Here is a 21,750-nt window from a genome sequence, read left to right as displayed (position 1 = left end):
TAGGTAAGTGTGTGCCATGGTGGTTCGCTGTACCTATCAACCCGTAACCTAGGTATTCAGCTCCACATGGATTAGCTATTTATTCTGACGCACTCCCTCCGCACCCCCAGACAGGCTCCAGTGTATGTTGTTCCCCTCCCTGTGTCTATGTTTTCTCATTGTTCATCTGCCACTTGTAAGTGAGAACATGTGTATTTGGTTTTCTGTTCCTGCATTAGTTTGCTGAGAATAATGGCTCCCAGCTTCATCCATGTCCTTGCAAAGGACATGATCTCATTCCTTTTTATGGCTGCATAGTATTCCATGGTGTATATGTATCACATTTTCTGTATCCAGTCTGTCACTGATGGGCATTTGGGTTGATTCCATGTCTTTGCTATTGTGAATAGTGTGGCAATGTACATACGCATGCAAGTATCTTTATAATACAAGAATTTATATTCCTTTGGGTATATACCCAGTAATGGCATTGCTGGGTCAAACGGTATTTCTGATTCTAGGTCTTTGAAAAATCACCACACTGTCTTCCACAGCGTTTGAATTTATATTCGCTCTAACAGTGTAAAAGTGTTCCTGTTTCCCCACAGTCTCACCAGCATCTGTTGTTTCTTGACTTTTTAATAATCGCCATTCTGACTGGCATGAGATGGCATCTCGCTGTGGTTTTGATTTGTATTTCTCTAATGATCAGTAACGTTGGGCTTTTTTTTCCATATGTTTGTTGGCTGCATAAGTGTCTGTTCATATCCTTTGCCCACTTTTAAAAATATTTTTATTTTCGCTTTTTAAGACAGAGTCTTGCTGTGTCACCCAGGGTGGAGTTCAGTGGCACAATCTCGGGTCACTGCAACCTCTACCTCCCAGATTCAGGTGGTTCTTCTGTCTCAGCTTCCTGAGTAGTTGGGATTACAGGCACCTGCCACCACATCTGGCTAATTTATTGTATTTTGAGTAGAGACTGAGTTTCACCAGGTTGACCAGGCTGATCTTGAACTCCTGGCCTCAAGTTATCTGCCCACCTCACCTTCCCAAACTTCTGGGATTACAGGCATGAGCTACTGCACCCAGTTTTTGCCCACTTTTATATGGGGTTGGATTTTTATAGTTTTGGGTTTTACATTTAAATCTTTAATCCATTTTCAGTTCATTTTTGTATAAGGTATAAGGAAGGGTCCAGTTTTAGTTTTCTGCATATGTCTAGATAGTTTTTCCAGCACCATTTATTATTAAATAGGGAATCCTTTCCCCATTGTTTGTTTTCATCCAAAATAAAATGGTTGTAGATGTGCAGTCTTATTTCTGATATCTCTATTCCATTCCATTGGTCTATGTGTCTGTTTTGTACCACTACCATGCTGTTTGGGTTACTGTAGCCTTGTAATATGGTTTGAAGTCAGGTAGCAGGATGCCTCCAGCTTTGTTAGTTTTACTTAGGATTGTCCTGGGTATATGGGCTCTTTTTTCGTTTCATATGAATTCTGAAGTAGTTTTTTCTAATTTTGTAAAGAATGTCCATGGTAGTTTATGGGAATAGCACTGAATCTACGAATTACTTTGGGAAGTATGGCCATTTTCATGATATTGATTCTTCTTACCCATGAGCATGGAATGTTTTTCCATCTGTTTGTGTCCTCTCTTATTTCCTTGAGTAGTGGTTTGTAGTTCTCCTTGAAGAGGTCCTTCACTTGCCTTGTTAGCTGTATTCCTAGGTAGGTATTTTATACTCTTTGTAGCAATTGTAAATGTGAATTCATTTGTGATTTGGCTCTCTTCTTGTCTATTGTTGGTGTATAAGAATGCTTGAGATTTTTGCGTACTGATTTTGTATCTTGAGACTTTGCTGAAGTTACTTGTAGCTTAAGAATCTTTTGGGCTGAGGTGATGAGATTTTATAGATATAGGATCATGCCATCTGCAAGAAAAGAAAGTCCAACTTCCTCTCTTCCTGTTTGAATATGCTTTATTCTTCCTCTTGCCTGATTGCCTTGGCCAGAACTTCCAACACTATATTGAATAGGAGTGGTGAGAGGGCATCCTTGCCTTGTGCCAAATTTCAAATGGAATACTTCTAGCTTTTGCCTGTTCAATATGATAATGACTGTGGGTTTGTCATAAATGGCGCTTATTATTTTGAGGCATGCTCCATCAATACCTAGTTTCATGAGAGTTTTTAGCATAAAGGAATGTTGAATTTTATCAAAGACCTTTTCTGAGTCAACTGAAATAATCATGGGGTTTTTGCCTTTAGTTCTGTTTATGTGGTGAATTACATTTATTGATTTGCATATGTTGAACCAGCCTTGCACCCAAGGGATGAGGCCGATTTGATCTTGGTGGATAAGCTTTTTGATGTATTGCTGGATTTGGTTTGCCACTATTATATTGAGAATTTTGCAACAAAGTTTATCAGAAATATTAAGCTAATGTGTAGTAAATACATTGAAAATAAGAACAGACTGATTAAAAGACTAAATAACATGAATCCTAAGTGTTTTCACAACTGATTTATAGAGTAAAAGCATTGCCAAACTAAATGAGCTTGATCAAAAACTGTACAGGGTCTGAGATGTTGTCTCAACTTCCATTACTCATTGTGAGGTAGACCTGCAGTAACTATATTTGATGCAAAATTTAATGTTGATGGAAGCTGAGATGTCCTGCAGTCTCAGAGGGACAGAATTCTGGTGTGTCTCCCTTTGCCCTGTCAGGAATAAAGATCTAGACTCTACAGGTTTTGTCAAAATTTACAAGATGTAGGAAATGGGGCAGGATTTAGGCTGTGAGGCAAAGCCTAGAGATATAAAGAAACAGCTTCTGACCCAGGGCTCATGAAGTCAGGATAGTTTCAGAGGGGATGGTGGAGTGAGCATAGTACAGTCTTTGGAACCATTCCTTCCCCTTATTTGTTCATAGGCCAGATGTGCTCAACCAGGGGGCATCTCAGGTCTGATGAACAGAGTCCTGGAGAGACAAAGGGGCAATCCTGAGGAAGAGGCTCAACAGGGAGGAAGGAGTCACCATTTTCTCTCCTGAGAAAAATCTTTCTCCCTAGGAAACGATAGGATTTTCCTTGGTCCCAGTGAGACTTTTCCTGAGTGAAGAGAGCAGAGAGAGCAAGGGACTGATGTGTTATCTGTTTCCACCTCCTGCCGTGATTCTGAAACCATGGGGGACAGAATTATCTTCAGAATCATGAGCAATCCAGATGCCATGGTTTCACACAAGACATTGGAAGTTCTTATCTCTACGGGGTAGGCACTGGTCATTGATACTCTGTAAAGCTCATTCGCTGATTACTAAGTGAGCCAAATTAATAATCTACTGGAAGTTTTACTAAACTCAGTTTACTTGACACACAATTCACACAGACACATTGTTAATATACACATTTTGATGCTTGGACAGGGTTGGACCCAAGATTCTGTACTTCTATGGAGCCCTGTGTTCTGCCCAGGTGTCATTTACTCTCAGGTAAGTAAACTGATCACCATAACTAACAAGAGATTGATCTGTGATGATTAGAAATGAGAAGATCTGTTGGTTATGTTTTATTGGGATGGATTCTATTAACATTTAAATACAGTTTAAAAACGCAGATTTACAATGAAAAGTAACAAGCAAATATAAAAAGTGAAGGGGCTATTCCCCAAAGTAGTTTCCACTGAAATACCACCAGAGAAAAACAACTCTCAGGACAGGGATACTGCTTCAAAGACACAGATTTCACAGCTGGATGGTTGATCTCGAATTTCTGAAAATTCCATCCCTTACTCATGAAATGCAGTTTATTTAAGAACTTTCTAATTTGACTGTAGTTTCATACTCACACATTTCAGTGTGTTGTGTATTATTCCATTGATGATAAGTATAACTTATTTGAAAATGAATTACATACTGGTGAGAAAATTTTCCCTTTAAATTAAACTTAAACTCACACCATAAAATTAGCAGCATCTGTTTGTCTGTTCCAAGAATTACCTAGGTTCTACCCAGGGCACCTGAGATCAGTTGAAAACAAATGCAAAAAAGTTGGAATAAAAAGTAAGAACACCCTTCAAATGTTATGAATGCATCCTAGTCTCAATTATTCACATTCACGAGAATGATTCACCTATATCCCACTTTAGCAAAATTTCACCTACTCTCGCCTACCAATTGACTAATCAAAACAAACCAAGACAGAACAATAAATTCAAATTCATCCAGTAACCTGAGGGGAAAACCTACACCTCAAAATGTAGTCTACAGATATTCACACAGGATGTCATCTACTGTGAAAACACATGCACAGAGACAGTCCCTTCACATGATCAGAATACTCACAACTCCACAACAACATATTAGATATGGGATCATCTTGAAATGCGGCCATCACTAACCAGTTGTCCCTTTTACATAGACAAAAACCTGAGGACCACATTATGTTATGTAGAAATGACTGTACACCTGTGTGCGTGTGTGTGTGTAGGGATCCGGGGAATCCAATAGACATTCCAGCCTCTTGATTTTTTCCATGTTCAGGCTCTTGATTCTATATCCGAGTGAAATGACTTGCCAGTGGGGAACAAGATAAGTCTTTGCAGGAAGGGCTCTGGTGGGAGCTAGATACTCAAATCATAAAGCATTGAGTGTTGGAAACATGCACTGAAGTTAGACGAAATACTCAATGCACAGTTTAGACGGTGAAAGACTTTCAGGTAATCATGCAATCACCGACCTGCTGATTGATGACATTCCCCGAATTTATGATTGCAAGAAGAGACAAATACTCATGACATTCTATTTCCGGTGGTTGGGGACATACGATGGCAACATACTGTCTGCCAGTCATGCTCATCACACTGTACTTTGCACACACGTCACACAGAGACACTGTTAATATGCACATTTGTGTGCTTGAGCAGGGTTGCACCCAAGATTCTGTGGTTGTACGGAGCCCTGAGTTATGCCCTCGACATCTTTACTCTCGGGTTGGTCAACTTGGATCACTGTACCGAACGAGAAACGGAGCCTGAAATCCAATCAGCAAATACACAAAAGGAAGGGGCCATTTCCCACAATCATTTCCACTGCAACACCACCTCGGATGAACAAGTCTCATTGCAGCTTAGGGACTGTGCTTCAGAGATGCACCTTTTGCAGCTGGACGATTGACCCGGAATCTCCCAAATGCCATTTTGATACACACCAAATGAGATTTATTTCAGTACTTGCTGATTTTATTTTAGTTGAATACACACACGCTCCTGTGTTTGATTTCCTTTATTATCAATACGACTTACTTCCAAATGACTCACATACCAGTGGGATGATTTTCTGCTTCAATTCATTGGAAATGGACAGCATTCAATAGGCAAGTGTGTCTGTCTGTCTGTCTCCAGCATTCTGTGGGTTCCACCAAGGGCACAAGTCCTAGGGTGCCTGAGGTCCATTCAACAAGCAATGTAAAAACGGCGAGGCAGGTTCAAAAGAAGAACACCCTTCCTCTCTTCAAATGCGTCCCAGTTTCCACTACTCAAGGTAGGGAGAAGGATCCACAGAAGTCCCACGTTCGCAAAATTTCAACTTCTGGTGCTCACCAACAACTGACGAATGAAACACACCCCAAGAGAAAATAGTCAACCCCGTCCCCTGCAATAACCTCATGCGCAATCCTACACCGCAATATGTCATATTCAGAAATTCACACTGAATGTCATCTACCATGAACACAAACACACAGACACTGCCTCCACAGGTTCAGAAGACTCACGACTGCAAAACTCGATGTTTGCCATGTCTGGGCTCATCCTGAAACGCAGCCATCACTATCCAGTTGTCCCTCTTGTGTAGACAGAAACCTGGGCTCCTCATTACTTTATGTCGGATTGACTGTGTATGTGATGTGATGGTGTGTGTGTGTGCGTGCGTGAACCCCCTCGTGGGTGTGTGTGTGTGTACGTGTATGTGTGTGTGTGTCAGTGTGTGTGCACATGCACTCCTGCGTTTGGGTGGAGACTTTTCCTGAGATCACTGGCACACAAACAGAGCCCTCTTGCTGTGTTTGTTCCTCCCTTTGGATCTCCTGGTCCTCCCTTGCAGAGAAATAAGTGTGTCAGTGTTCATGGACTCCTAAGGTGTCAGGTTCCTTGAAGAGAGGTTCAGCAGGGAGCTTTGCTGTTCAGGATGACGGTTGTTCATCCCACCCTTGTATTTTGATGGATGAATCACAAGCATGTTGGGAGGCAGGGTACATTCGACTTTTCTGACGTTGAAGTCAGGCTTGGTTTTGTTTTGCTCTTGGAGGAACTTCCAATGGTCTAAGGTGCTTTCCTGAGTGTCTCTTTCCACCAAGTGCTCCTCCAAGTCAGGTACCTGGAGGCAGGGTTCTCTCTGGAGCTCTCCTTGCGTTGCTCGCCTGTCTTTGTGTTCAGCGCCAAGGGCTCCTGGTTCCCTGCCTATTGACACACTCTCACTGCATCTTTCCAGTTCACTCTTCTGGATGTAAAAGAGGACATAGGCCTGTTGACTCAGGACAGAAGTGATGCTACAGGCAGTGACCTCGGCGTCATCCATTTTATACCACTGGCCTCCTGGAGCTTTGACATAAGAGAGGTAATGTCCGTTGTGACAACTCCACCCAGCATGGACCAGCACAGCATAGAGGACATAGACTAGAGGTCCCGTGTTCTGCTGAGACATGTATGGCTGCATGTCAAGGCACTCAGGGTATTGCACATTCTTGGCAAGTTTGTTGCCTGTGACATCGGAGAATCTCTTCAATACAAGGATGAGGACCTTGGCAGAAGTGTGTAGAGTGAACGTCTTGGAGGCAGGCGCCTTCTGGAGACAAAGACCACAATGATAGGCATTCTCTCCATTGAGTTCTTCGGGCTTCACCACCTGCTCCAAAGCTTGCTTCACACTCTGAGCTGCCTGGATATCCAGGGCGATGTCCAGGTAAGGGTCAAAGGTGTCCGAAACGCCCTGGCAGTGGAGACACTTGATTTGAGATCTCCAGCAGCCTCCAAATATCTGGTGGATGAGGGTGGTGTCCTCAGAGTCATGATCTACCTGCTGGTGCCCGGGAAGGCATGCCTTTTTCATGGCATCCACAATGAACATCAGAAACTCATGGGCATCTTCCTGCTTGCCTCGATGGAAGCCAGCAGTCAATGCCTGTGAGGGCTGGGTGACGTGGCCAGGACAGTGGAGGGCCCATGTAATGTGAGCTTCCATCGTACACAGCATGCAGCACTTGTGACGCTGACAAAGTTGAAAGTGCTCCTGGGACAGCATGTAGTTGGCAAGGGGCGGTGTGTATGTCAGGCACTGCAGGGAAGCATTCAAGTAGCAAGTATTTCCCATATTCTGGAGCCCAGCCCCCACCGCAGCAGGTCTCCTGCTACTGAGAGGAAGCTTCTTTCTGGGGGCAGGCTGTCTTGCCACGGGAGCCAAATCATCACAGAGGTTGACTTGGGTCTCAGATGACAGTGGTGACTTCTCAGGTAGAGAAGTCCGCTGAATTTCAGCAAAAGCTGCATCTGGCCGAGAAGATATGAGTTTTGAAAAGTGGTTGAACTGCCACTCACCTCCCAAGTGGAGTGAATCGGCCTCCATGTCGCCAGGAGCAAGGATCACAAGCTTTTTCTGCTGAGACCACACGTTGCAGAAAGACGCTATCTCTTCCGAGAGAGTCTTCAAATGACGCGCCATCTGGCTGCATCAGCCCTTATATAACTCACCCCCGCCTACCGCGAACACCCCACCCACCCATCAGGTACGCGGTCCACCAATCCAATATCAGCGCTCAGTTAAAGAATGAGTCATAGGGTATGTCCCCTTGTATTCCCCAGGGAGTTCACTTAAAACTCCTGGGGAATGCGTTAGTTTACTTAAAACAATGGTAGGGAATAATTCTGTCCTTACAAAACAATGTGTGTGTTTGTGTGTATGTGTTTGCTTGCATGAACTTGTGGGCATGCGGAATCATGCCCATGTGAGTGTTTCTTTGTTTTTGTTTATATGTCTGGGTGTGTGTGTGTTTGAGCTGCGATGTGCTTCTAACTATGTGCTTTTGGCAGTTACGATCATCCTTTCAGGCATTGAAGGACAGGAAGTCAGACCTGTACTTTCTGACTTGAGAATCATCAATGAAGTACAGTTAATAACATAGTGTATTTGTTTCCTTAATATCAAAGAAGAAATCCGTGCAGTCTAATAAGTATTCTAGCGATAACCTTTCCATGTTCAGCCTATTGATTCTGTGTTCAAGTGAAATGACTTACCAGTGGGGACCAAGGCATGTCTTTGCAGGAAATGCTCTTGTGGAAGCTATATACCGAAATCATAAAGCATCAAGTGTTGGAAACATGCACTGAACTTAGACGAAATACTCAGTGCCCAAATTAGACTGTGAAAGACTTTCAGGAAATCATGCAATCACCGACATACCAATTGATGACATTCCCCGTATTTATGATTGCAAGTAAAGAGAAATACTCATGACATTCTATTTCCAGCGATTGAGGTCATATGACCGCAATTTAAGAAATCATGAAATCAGAAAACTTGACTAATCACAATTTAATCCAACTAAAACCTTTGGTTCATTTAAGAAAGGATGAATATAAAAACAACATATCACACAGCATGGGAGATAATATTTTAATACGTATGTGATAATGGATCAACATTTGAGAGAGATGAAATAAATAGTTGTAAATTTGAGAATAGCATATAACCAGATTAAACACTGTAAATGCCTGGGTGATGGGAGTGAGTCCATGTCTCAGGAGGAAACATAGAGATTTAAAAGCAGGGCGTCTAAAAGAGATTTGCATACCGTTGTTAAAACTGGCGGTTGTTTTAGTAAGAAAGGGAAAAATAAACCATTTGTCTTAGGGATTGTTGCATATATTTTTCATCCTCTGAGATGTTGCTTCCAATTCCAGTTAAGCATTGTGTGGTGGACTTGCAGTTACCACATTTGGTGGAAAATGTCATGCTGATGAAGGTAGACTTGTTTCCCAAACTAAGAGGGACAGAATTTGGGTGTTTCTTTGGGACTTTTGGCTTACTAGGAATAAAGATCCTGGCTCTAGGGATTTTCTTAAAATTTTTCAGATAATGAGAAAGAGAATAGAATTTAGGCCAGGTGGCAAGACCTCGAGGTGTACAGAAGCATCCCCGGTCTCAGGGCCCATGAAATCAGGATGATTTTAGGGAGGATGGTGGAATGAGGAGAGTGTGACCTTTGGCCTCCTTTCTTTCCCTTTTCTTTTCATGGGTCAGGTGTGCTCTATCAGAAGGCTTCCCCTTTCTGTTGGACAGAGTCCTGGAAGAAGAAATGAGCGCTGCTGAGAAAGATGCTCCACAAGGAGGAAGGAGTCACTATTTTCAGGAGCATGATCCCCAGAAGCATGAGAAATCCAGATGCCGTGGCTTTACACAGGATGCTGGAGTTTCTTTCCTCTGGATCCGGGAACTTGGCATCAGTGTTCTGTAATGCCCATAACTGATTTTGAGGTGAGTCCACTTGATAACCTGTCAGCGTGTCATGCTCATTACACTGCAATTCACACACATGTCACACCGAAACACTCTGAATGAGCATATTTATGTGCTTGAACAGTGTTGCATCCAAGATTCTGTGATTCTACAGAGTCCTGAGTTCTGTCCTGGACATCTCTACTCTTGGGTAGGTCAACTTTGATCACTATACCTTATGATAAATGTACCATTAAATCTAATCAGCAAATACACTAAAGGAAGGGGCCATTCTCCATAATTGTTTCACTCTGGTAGGTCAACTTTAATAACTGTACCTAAGAAGAAAGGGATCTGTGATGATTCCACATCAAAGAACCTGTTGATTTTTTGTCATTTGAATGAATTATGTTAACATTTAAATAGAGTTTAAAACCCCACATTTCCCATGAAATCTAATCAGCCATGAAATCTAATCAGCAGATACACAAAAGGAAGGGGCCATTCTCTAAAATCGTTTCCACTGAAACACCACCACCAATAAACAAGTCTCATTGCAGGAAAGGGATCCTGCTTCCAAGATCCAGTTTGCACAGTTGGACGATTGACCCAGAATCTCCCCTAATGCAATTTTTTAACACCCCAAGTGAGATTTATTTCCGGGTTTTCTAATATTATTTCAGCTGAATACACACACTCCTGTGTTTCAATTTCTTTCAAATACCTTTTAATAATGAAGTATCTTGCTGCTTCACCCCTTATATAACTAATGCCCACCTACCGGTTCCACTACATTTACCCATCAATTACCCAATTTAACAATGAAATATCAGCAGTCAATTAAGTTTTGTGTCTTAGGTTGTATCCTTTTGCATTCCTCAGGGAATTTAATGGACACAGCTTAAATTGTGATTATAGAACAGTTGAATCAGATTTACTAATCAGTGTTATGGGCAAATATGATAGGAGTGGAACTGAGTTAGGACAGTGGCTACACATTTGCCTTATTTCATGTAAAACAATGCCAGTTAACAATTGTGTACGTATTAAACAGTTTGTGTCTGTGTGTGTATTTGTATCTTTGTGTCTGGATGTGAGAGTGTGTGTGTGTGTTGAGAAGTACTTCCAAGCATGTGCATCTGGGAGATAAGATCATTCTTTCCGCGATTGAACGACAAGAAGTTGGAACTACACTTTCTGATTTGAGAATGTGCAGCGATGTTATGTAATTAACACAGCATATTGTGTCTTAATTAAAATGGAGAGATCAATGGAGCCAAATAGACATTCCAGAGATAACCTTCCCATTTTTGACCAATTGATTCTATATTATGTTGCAATGATCTGGCTGTGGGGACAAGACAAGTCTTTGCATGAAATGGTCTTGTGGAAGCAATATATGCAAATAATAAAGCATCAAAAGGGACTATGCGTTCAATTTGTAGAAATATTCACTTAAGTTTGATGAAATTCTCAATGCCCAAAATAGACTGCAGAACACTTTCAGGAAAACATGCTATAACCCAGAGATTAATTGATGACATCCACCGAAGTGATGACTGCAAGAAAAGAGAAATATTCATGGAATTTTATGTCCAAGGGTTTCTTGTATATGACAGCATATTTTGAAAAGTCAAAATCAGAAAAACTTGACAAACAGGAAGATATCTAAGCTAAAACCTTTTGTTCATTAAAGGAGCGATGAGAGGCAGTTCCGAGATGGCCGAATAGGAAGAGATCCAGCCTCCAGCTCCCAGCGTGAGCAACACAGGAGACGGGTGATTTCTGCATTTCCAACTGAGGTACCGGGTTCATCTCACTGGGGCTTGTTGGACAGTGGGGGCAGGACAGTGAATGCAGCACACAGAGCAACAACCGAAGCAGGGCGAGGCATCACCTCACCCAGGAAGTGCAAGGGGGAAGGGAATTCCCTTTCCTAGCCAAGGGAAACCGTGATAAGCAGCACCTGGAAAATTGGGTTACTCCCACGCTAACACTGTCCTTTATCAAGGGTCTCAGCAAATGTCACACCAGGAGATTATATCCCGCATCTGGCTTGGAGAGTCCCACGCCCACAGAGCCTCCCTCATTGCTAGCACAGTAGTCCAAGATCTAACTGCAAGGAGGCTGCAAGGCTGGAGGAGGGGCGCTTGCCATTGCTGAGGCTTGAGTAGGTAAACAAAGTGGTGGGGAAGCTCAAACTGGGTGGAGCCCACCACAGCTCAAAGAGGCCTGCCTGTCTCTGTAGACTCCACCTCTGGGGAGAGGGCATAGCCAAACAAAAGGCAGCAGAAACCTCTGCAGATTTAAATGTCCCTGTCTGACAGCTTTGAAGAGAGTAGTGGTTCTCCCAGCATGGTGTTTGAGATCTGAGAACAGACAGACTGCCTGCTCAAGTGGGTCCCTGACCCTGGAGTAGCCTAACTGGGAGACACCCCCACTAGGGTAAGATTGACACCTCACATCTCACACAACCAGGTACCCCTCTGAGACGAAGCTTCCAGAGGAATAATCAGGCAGAAACATTTGCTGTTCAGCAATATTCACTCTTCTGCAGCCTCCACTGCTGCCACCTAGGCAAACAGGGTCTGGAGTGGACCTTGAGCAAACTCCAACAGACCTGTAGCTGAGGGTCATGACTATTAGAAAGAAAGCTAACAAACAAACAGAAAGGACATCCACACCAAAACCCCATCTGTACATCAACATCATCAAAGACCAAAGGTAGATAAAACCACAAAGATGGGGAAAAAGAAGTGCAGAAAAACTGAAAATTCTAAAAATCTGAGCAACACTCCCCCTCCAAAGGAATGCAGCTCCTCTCCAGCAATGGAACAAAGCTGAACAGAGAATGACTTTGACGAGTTGAGAGAAGAAGGCTTCAGACGATCAAACTTCTCCGAGCTAAAGGAGGAAGTTCGAACCCATAGCAAAGAAGCTAAAAACCTTGGAAAAAGATTTCCTGAATGGCTAACTAGAATAACCAATGTAAAGAAGTCCTTAAATGACCTGAGAAAGCTGAAAACCATGACACAAGAACTACATGACAAATGCGCAAGCTTCAGTAACCGACTTGGTCAACTGGAAGAAAGGGCGTCAGTGATTGAAGATCAAATGAATAAAATGAAGTGAGAAGAGAAGTTTAGAGAAAAAAGAGTAAAAAGAAATGAACAAAGCCTCCAAGAAATATGGGAATATGGGAAAAGGCAAAATCTACGTCTGATTTGTGTACCTGAAAGTGAAGTGGAGAATGGAACCAAGTTGGAAAACATTCTGCAGGATATCATCCAGGAGAACTCCCCCAACCTAGCAGGGCAGGCTGACATTCAAATTCAGGAAATACAGAGAACGCCACAAAGATACTCCTCTAGATGAGCAACTCCAAGACACATAATTGTCAGATTCACCAAAGTGGAAATGAAGGAAAAAATGTTAAGGGCAGCCAGAAAGAAAGGTCGGGTTACCCACAAAGGGAAGCCCATTAGACTAACAGTGGATTTCTCGGCAGAAACTCTACAAGCCAGAAGGGAGGGGTGGGGCAATATTCAACATTCTTAAAGAAAAGAATTTTCAACCCAGAATTTCATATCCAGACAAATTAAGTTTCATAAGTGAGGGAGAAATAAAATCCTTACAGACAAGCAAATGCTGAGAGATTTTGTCACCACCAGGCCTGCCCTACAAGAGCTCCTGAAGGAAGCACTAAACATGGAAATGAACAACCCATACCAGCCACTGCAAAAACATGCCAAAATGTAAAGACCATCGATGCTAGGAAGAAACTGCATCAACTAATGAGCAAAATAACCAGCCAACATCATAATGACAGGATCAAGTTCACATGTAACAATATTAACCTAAATGTAAATGGGCTAAATGTTCCAATTAAAAGACACAGACTGACAAGTTGGATAAAGAGTCAGGAGCTCTTATAGGGCAGGCCTGGTGGTGACAAGACCCACCAGTTTGCTGTATTCAGGAGACCCATCTCATGTGCAGAGACACACATAGGCTCAAAATAAAGGGATGGAGGAAGATCTACCAAGCAAATGGAAAACAAAAAATGGCAGGGGTTGCAATCCTAGTCGCTGATAAAACAGAGTTTAAACCAAGAAAGATCAAAAGAGACAAAGAAGGCCATTACACAATCGTAAAGGGATCAATTCAACAGGAAGAGCTAACTATCCAAAATATATATACACCCAATTCAGGAGCACCCAGATTAAAGCAAGTCCTTAGAGACTTACAAAGAGACTTAGATTCCCACACAATGATAATGGGAGACTTTAATACCCCACTGTCAACGTTAGACAGATCAACGAGACAGAAAGTTAAGGATATACAGGAATTGAACCCAGCTCTGCACGAAGCAGACCTAATAGACATCTACAGAACTCTCCACCCCAAACCAACAGAATATACATTCTTCTCAACACCATATCTCACTTATTCCAAAATTGACCACATAGTTCGAAGTAAAGCACTCCTCAGGAAATATAAAAGAACAGAAACTATAACAAACTGTCTCTCAGACCACAGTACCATCAAACAAGAACTCAGGATTAAGAAACTAAATCAAAACTGCTCAACTAAATGGAAACTAAACAACCTGCTCCTGAATGACTACTGGTTACATAACGAAATGAAGGCAGAAATAAAGATGTTCTTTGAAACCAATGAGAACAAACATACAACATACCAGAATCTCTGGACACATTTAAAGCAGTGGGTAGAGGGAAATTTATAGCACTAAATTCTCACAAGAGAAAGCAGGAAAGATCTAAAATTGACATCCTAATATCACAACTAAAAGAACTAGAGAAGCAAGAGCAAACACATTCAAAAGCTAGCAGAAGGTAAGAAATAACTAAGATCAGAGCAGAACTGAAGGAGACAGAGACACAAAAAACCCTTCAAAAAGTCAATGAATCCAGAAGCTGATTTTTTGAAAAGATTAACAAAATTGATAGGCAGCTAGCAAGACTAATAAAGAAGAAAAGAGAGAAGAATCAAATAGATGCAATAAAAAAATGATAAAGGGGATATCACCACTGACCCCACAGAAATACAAAGTACCATCAGAGAATATTAAAAACACCTCTACATAAATAAGCTAGAAAACCTAGAGTAAATGGATAAATTCCTGGACACATACATTCTCCCAAGACTAAACCAGGAAGAAGTTGAATCCCTGAATAGACCAATAACAGGCTCTGAAATTGAGGCAATAATTAATAGCCTACCAACAAAAAAGTCCAGGACCAGAAAGATTCATAGCCGAATTCTACCAGAGGTGCAAGGAGGAGCTGGTACCATTCCTTCTGAAACTATTCTAATCAATAGAAAAAGAGGGAATCCTCCCTAACTCATTTTATAAGGCCAACACCATCCTGATACCAAAGCCCGGCAGAGACACAACAAAAAAAAGAGAATTTTAGACCAATATCCCTGATGAACATCCATGCAAAAATCCTCAATAAAATACTGGTAAACAAAATCCACAGCACTTCAAAGAGCTTATCCACCATGATCAAGTGGGCTTCATCCCTGGGATGCAAGACTGGTTCAACATACACAAATCAATAAACGTAATCCAGCATATAAACAGAACCAAAGACAAAAACCACATGATTATCTCAATAGATGCAGAAAAGGCCTTTGACAAAATTCAACAGCTCTTCATGCTAAAAACTTAATAAATTCAGAATTGATGGAACATATCTCAAAATAATAAGAGCTATTTATGACAAACCCACAGCCTATATCATATTGAATAAGCAAAAACTGGAAGCATTCCCCTTGAAAGCTAGCACAAGACAGGGATGCCCTCTTTCACCACTCCTATTCAACATAGTGTTGAACTTCTGGCCAGGGCAACCAGGCAAGAGAAAGAAATAAAGGGTATTCAATTAGGAAAAGAGGAAGTCAAATTGTCCCTGTTTGCAGATGACATGATTGTATATTTAGAAAACCTCATCCTCTCAGCCCAAAATCTCCTTAAGCTGATAAGCAACTTCAGCAAAGTCTCAGGATACAAAATCAATTTGCAAAAATCACAAGCATTCTTATACACCAATGACAGACAAACAGAGAACCAAATCATAAGTGAACTCCCATTCACAATTGCTTCAAAGAGAATAAAATATCTAGGAATCTAACTTACAAGGGATGTGAAGGACCTCTTCAAGGAGAACTACAAACCACTGCTCAATGAAATAAAAGAGGACAGAAACAAATGGGAGAACATTCCATACATTCCATGCTCATGGATAGGAAGAATCAAGAATCAATATAGTGAAAATGGCCATACTGTGCAAGGTAATTTATAGATTCAATGCCATCCCCATTAAACTACCAGTGACTTTCTTCACAGAATTGGAAAAAACTACTTTAAAGTTCATATGGAACCAAAAAAGAGTCCACATTGCCAAGACAATCCTAAGTCAAAAGAACAAAGCTGGAGTCATCACACTACCTGACTTCAAACTATACTACAAGTCTACAGTAACCAAAACAGCATGGTACTGGTACCAAAACAGAGCTATAGACCAATGGAACAGAACAGAGCCCTCAGAAATAATACCACACTTCTACAACTATCTGATCTTTGACAAACCTGACAAAAACAAGAAATGGAGAAAGGATTCCCTATTTAATAAATACTGCTGGGAAAAGTGGCTAGCCATAAGTAGAAAGCTGAAACTGTATCCTTTCCTTACACCTTATACAAAAATTAATTCAAGATGCATTAGAGACTTAAATGTTAGACCTAAAACCATAAAAACCCTAGAAGAAAACCTAGGCGATACCATTCAGGACACAAGCATGGGCAAGGACTTCATGTCTAAAATAACAAAAGCAATGGCAACAAAAGCCAAAATTGACAAATGGGATCTAATTAAACTAAAGAGCTTTTGCACAGCAGAAGAAACTACCATCAGAATAAACAGGCAACCTACAGAATGGGAGAAAATTTTTGCAATCTACTCATCTGACAAAGGGCTAATATCCAGGACCTACAAAGAACTCAAAGAAATTTACAAGAAAAAAAAAAAACAATCCCATCAAAAAGTGGGCAAAGGATATGAACAGACACTTCTCAAAAGAAGACATTTATGCAGTCAACAGACACATGAAAAAATGCTCATCATCACTAGCCATCAAAGAAATGCAAATCAAGACCACAATGAGATACCGTCTCACACCAGTTAGAATGGTGATCATTAAAAAGTCAGGAAACAACAGGTGCTGGAGAGGATGTGGAGAAATAGGAACACTTTTACACCATTGGTGGAACTGTCAACTATCAACTAGTTCAACCATTGTGGAAAACAGCATGGCAATTCCTTAAGGATCTAGAACTAGAAATACCATTTGACCCAGACATCCCATTACTGGCTATGTCCCCAAAGGATTATAAATCATGCTGCTATAAAGACATGCACACATATGTTTATTGCGTCACTATTCACAACAGTAAAGACTTGGAACCATCCCAAATGTTCATCAATGATAGACTGGATTAAGAAAATGTGGCGCATATACACCAGGGAGTACTATGCAGCCATAAAAGAGGATGAGTTCATGTCCTTTGTAGGGACATGGATGCAGCTGGAAACCATCATTCTCAGCAAACTACTGCAAGAACAGAAAACCAAACACCACATGTTCTCACTCATGGATGGGAATTGAACAATGAGAACACCTGGACACAGGAAGGGGAATATCACACAACAGGGCCTGTTGTGGGGTGCGGGGAGGAGGGAAGGATAGCATTAGGAGATACGCCTAATGTATATGACGAGTTAATGGGTGCAGCACACCAACATGGCACATGTATACATATGTAACAAACCTGCACTTTGTGCATATATTCCCTAGAATATAAACTATAATAAAATAAAATAATAAAATAAAAAAGGGACGATGAAAATAAATGAAATGTAACACACAGCATGTGAGATAATGTTTTAATACACATCTAAAAATGCCTTAAAATTCAATAGAAATTAAATACAATCTTCTAAAACTTGACAAAAGGAAAGAACAAAAATTACAGACTGGAAAAGCCTGGCTGACTGGAGGGATGTCCTGTCTCAAGAAAGAACAAACAAACACACAAACAAACAAAGGATTCTGAAAGCAGAGAATCAAACAGATATTTGTACACCGTTCTTCCTTCTTCCTACTAGCATTCTTCATAGTAGGAAAAGGCAAAAACAACCCAAATGTGTCACGAATTGCTTCATCAGTTTTTTTGGATCTGAAATACTGCCTCAATTTTCAATTACTCATTGTGGGGTGGACCTGCAGTTACCACATTTGGTCCAAAATTTTATGCTGATGAAGGTAGACCTGTCCTGCATTTTCAGAGGGACAGAATTCTGGTGTTTCTCCAGGTTCCTTGGCTTACCAGGAATGAAGATCCGGGAAGAAAGTGTGTGTGTATGTATGTATGTATGTATGTACATAAGTATTTCCTGTTTTTAAATTTAAAAAATACGGGATACATGTGCAGGACGTACAGGTTTGTTATATAGGTATCCTTTGCCATGATGGTTTGTTGCACCTATTGACTCATCCTCTAAGTTCTCTTCCCTCACCCCCAGTCCCCAGCGGGCCGTGTTGTGTGTTGTTCCCCTCACTGTGTCCTTGTTTTCTCAATGTTCAACTTTCAGTTATTAGTGAGAACATGCGGTGTTTGATTTTTTGGTTACTGTGTTAGTTTGCTCAGTATGATGGCTTCATCCATGTGCCTGCAAAAGACATGATCTCATTCCTTTTTATGACTGCATAGTATTTTATGGTGTATAGGTACCACATGTTCTTTATCCAGTCTAGCACTGAAGCGCATTTGGGTTGGTTTCATGTCTTTGCTATTGTATATAGTGCTGCAATAAACTTACATGTGCATGTGTCTTTATAGTGGAATGATTTCTATTCCTTTGGGCATATAGCCACTAATGGGATTACTGGGTCAAATGTTGTTTCTGGTTCTAGATCCTTGAGGAATCACCATACTGTCTTCCACAATGGTTGAACGAATTTACAGTTTCCCCAACAGTGTAAAAGCATTCCTCTTTCTTCTCAGCCTCACCAGCATCTATTGTTTCTTAACTTTTTAATAATCACCATTCTGATGGGTGTGAGATGGTATCTCATTGTAGTTTTGATTTTCACTTCTCTGATGATCAGTATTGTTGAGCTGTTAAAAAATATATTTGTTGGTTAGATAAATGTCTTCTTTTGATAAGTTTCTGTTCATATCCTTTGCTCACTTTTGATGGGGTTGTTTGTTTTTTTTGCTTGTAAATATGTTTAAGTTCCTTGTCAATTTTTATTATTAGACCTTTGTCAGATGGGTAGGTTGCAATAATTTTCTCCCATCCTTTAGGTTGATTGCTCATGCTGATGATAGTTTCTTTGCTGTGCAGAAGGTCTTTAGTTTAATTAGATCTCATTTGCCAATTTTGGCTTTTGTTGCAATTGCTTTTGACATTTTTGTCATGAAATCTTTGTCCTTGCCTGTGTCCTGAATGATATTGCCTAGGTTTTCTTCTAGGGTTTTTATGGTTTTGGATTTTACATTTAAATCTTTAATCCAGCTTGAGTTAATTATTGTATAAGGTGTAAGGAAGGGGTCAAGTTTTGGTTTTCTGTATATGGCAAGCCAGTTTTCCCAGCATCATTTACTGAATAGGAGATCCTTTCTCCCTTGCTTGTTTTTGTCAGGTTTGTCAAAGATCAGGTGGTCATAGATGTGTGGTGTTATTTCTGAGGTCTTTGCTCTGCTCCATTGGTCTATATGTCTGTTTTGGCAACAGTAGCCTGCTGTTTTGGTACCGTAGCCTTCTAGTACAGTTTGAAGTTAGCGTAATGCCTCCAGCTTTGTGATTTTTGTTTATGATTGTCTTGGCTATATGGGGTATTCTTTGATTCCATATGACATTTCAAATAGTTCTTTCTAATTCTGTGAAAAATGTCAACGGTATTTTGATGGGTATAGCATTGAATCTATAATGTTTGGGCAGTATGGCCATTTTCACAATATTGATTCTTCCTATTCATGAGGATGGAATGTTTTTCCATTCGTCTGTGTCCTCTCTTATTACCTTGAGCAGTGGTTTGCATTTGTCCTTGAAGAGGTCCTTCACATCCGTTGTACTCCTAGTTGTATTCCTAGGTATTTTACTCTCTTTGTAGCAATTGTGAACGGGAGTTCATTGTTGATTTGGCTCTCTGCTTGACTATTGTTGGTGTAATGGAATGCTTGTGATTTTTGCACAATGATTTTGTATCTTGAGACCTTGGTGAAGTTGCTTATCAGTTCAAGAAGTTTTTCAGTTGAGATGATGGGGTTTTCTAAATAGGAAGTCATGCCATCTGCAAACAGAGACAAGTTGACTTTCTCTCTTCCTATTGGAATACCCTTTATTTCTTTCTATTGCCTGATTGCCCTGGCAAGAACTTCCAATACTATGTTGAATAGAAGTGGTTACAGAGGGCTTCCTTGTCTTGTACCGGTTTTCAAATGGAATGCTTCCAGCTTTTGCCTATTCTTTATGATATTGGGTGTATGAAATAGCTCTTATTATTTTAAGGTATGTTCCATCAATACGTAGTTTATTGAGAGTTTTTAACAGGAAGGGATGTTGAATTTTATCAGAGGCATTTTTGCGTGTATCAAAATAATTGTCTGGTGTTTGCCTTTGGTTCTGTTTATGTGATCAATTACATTTATTGATTTGTGTATGTTGAATCAGCCTTTCACCCCAAAGATGCAGCCCACTTGATCGTGGTGGATAAGCTTTTTGATGTGCTGCTGGATTCGGTTTGCCAGTATTTTACTGAGAATTTTTGCATCGATGTTCATCAGGGATAATGGCCTGAATTGAGCAGGTGTGTGTGTGTGTGTGTGTGTGTGTGTGTGTGTGTGTGTGTGTGTTTACCTCGGTTTGCCAGTAGGTTGATGTGTGTGTGTGACGTGTGTGTGTGTGTGTGTGAATGTGTGATAGAGAGCCAAATTAGGGCAGAGGAGGCTCCCCGGCCTGTCATGACATTGTATGTTCTGAATTCAAGATGCTCTAATGGACTGTGTCAGTTGGCCTTCAGCCAGGAGGTGGTGCTTGCAAAAGACTGCCAGCTGTGGTGGTAGTGGTGAGATTTGGACTTGCCTTATGTTACCCATGGGAGGTACTCTGGTGTCTCAGGGAACGGGTAGAGCCAAAGGGCTTCTAAAAGTTTCTTCTGTTATTTGTGTTAATCTACCAGGGTAGGTGGTTGAGCAAAACCAAGTGGGAACTAGGTCAGGTAAAGTGATGCTCTGGCTCTCTACGTGTGGGACAAGCAGTGGCTCCAGTGGGAATTGGAAGGCAGTTCTTAGGCCACTGGGGTAATTTTCCAGAGAGAAGTGAAGCTGCCTCTGCCTCTGTACAAGGAGAGTCCATATGAAGAATGGGGAGTAGCAGCTTGGCAGTAAGCCCCATCCAGCTCCCACATCCTTGGCGAGGCAGGTCTCACACCCACAGTGTTCCACTGGGAGTAGTTAGCTAAGTTTCAAGAAGTCTAAACTCAGAGCTCAAAACTGACCCATACCATAAGCCTCTCCTATTGAGACAGTAACTGCAGCCTTCAGGCCAAACCCCTCCTGATCCACCTGCAGAGCAGGGGCATCCAGCTCCTGTGCTTGCTGCTGCATCACACGTCCCACTCACCTCTCAGTTCTGGCCTGGGGAGTTTGTCCCCACAGAAAATTATATCAAACATTTCAGTTGGGAGGTTCTCTCAACCTGTGACCACCATTTGAGTTAGCTGGCAGACTTCTGGGAGGTCCTCTCTGAGGTAGAATCAGAAATGGCTTCCCTCCATCCTGCCAGAAACTGGGAACGTGCTGGAGACTCAAAGCACATCCCAATGCCACTCCTCATATACTCGTCACTCTTCACTGAATCAACTCCAGCCCTGAGTACGATTAAGGCCTTCCCCCATGGCCTAGATTGATAGGTTTCCCAATGGAAGTGTATATCTTACAGTCAGTTTATCCCCCTCTCACACCCTGGAAACTCAAAATTTTCTGCCTAGCTTATGGTGTAAGCTGCATCCTGCTGCTTCTTTCTTTCTTTTTTTTTTTTTTTTTTTTTGAGACGATGGTCTGTGGCTTATTACAATTTTCCTGTTAAGTTCCTGTGTTGCTTCTTGAAAGAAAGTTCAGTGTGAATCTCTACACACCATTTTGTCTTTCCAAGTGCAAGAGGCAGGCTAACAATGCCTTCAATCCACCAT

The 21,750-nt window shown here is 41.3% G+C and overlaps 1 protein-coding gene and 1 long non-coding RNA gene across 3 annotated transcripts in view; one reads left to right on the top strand and one right to left on the bottom strand.

Annotated features, from left to right (window-relative positions):
- LOC144334825 (uncharacterized) overlaps positions 1–12,110 on the top strand; it is a 28,535-nt gene extending 16,425 nt beyond the window's left edge. The window contains exons 3-4 of one of the 2 annotated variants that reach the window (XR_013405069.1): positions 3,406–3,471; positions 9,274–12,110. This is a non-coding gene — a long non-coding RNA (uncharacterized LOC144334825). The remainder of the gene's footprint in view (positions 1–3,405; positions 3,472–9,273) is intronic. The other variant, XR_013405068.1, reaches the window with a different exon arrangement.
- LOC144334690 (ubiquitin carboxyl-terminal hydrolase 17-like protein 6) lies at positions 6,112–7,599 on the bottom strand. The gene has a single exon (XM_077966013.1). It carries the CDS (start codon positions 7,597–7,599, stop codon positions 6,112–6,114), a length of 1,488 nt encoding a protein of 495 aa, XP_077822139.1.
- Positions 12,111–21,750: the final 9,640 nt, after the last annotated feature.

This window comes from Macaca mulatta, chromosome 15 (assembly GCF_049350105.2).
Source record: "Macaca mulatta isolate MMU2019108-1 chromosome 15, T2T-MMU8v2.0, whole genome shotgun sequence".
NCBI lineage: Eukaryota > Metazoa > Chordata > Mammalia > Primates > Cercopithecidae > Macaca > Macaca mulatta.
Note: the sequence above shows the minus strand (reverse complement) of the source record. Positions and strands in the feature narration are given on the sequence as shown.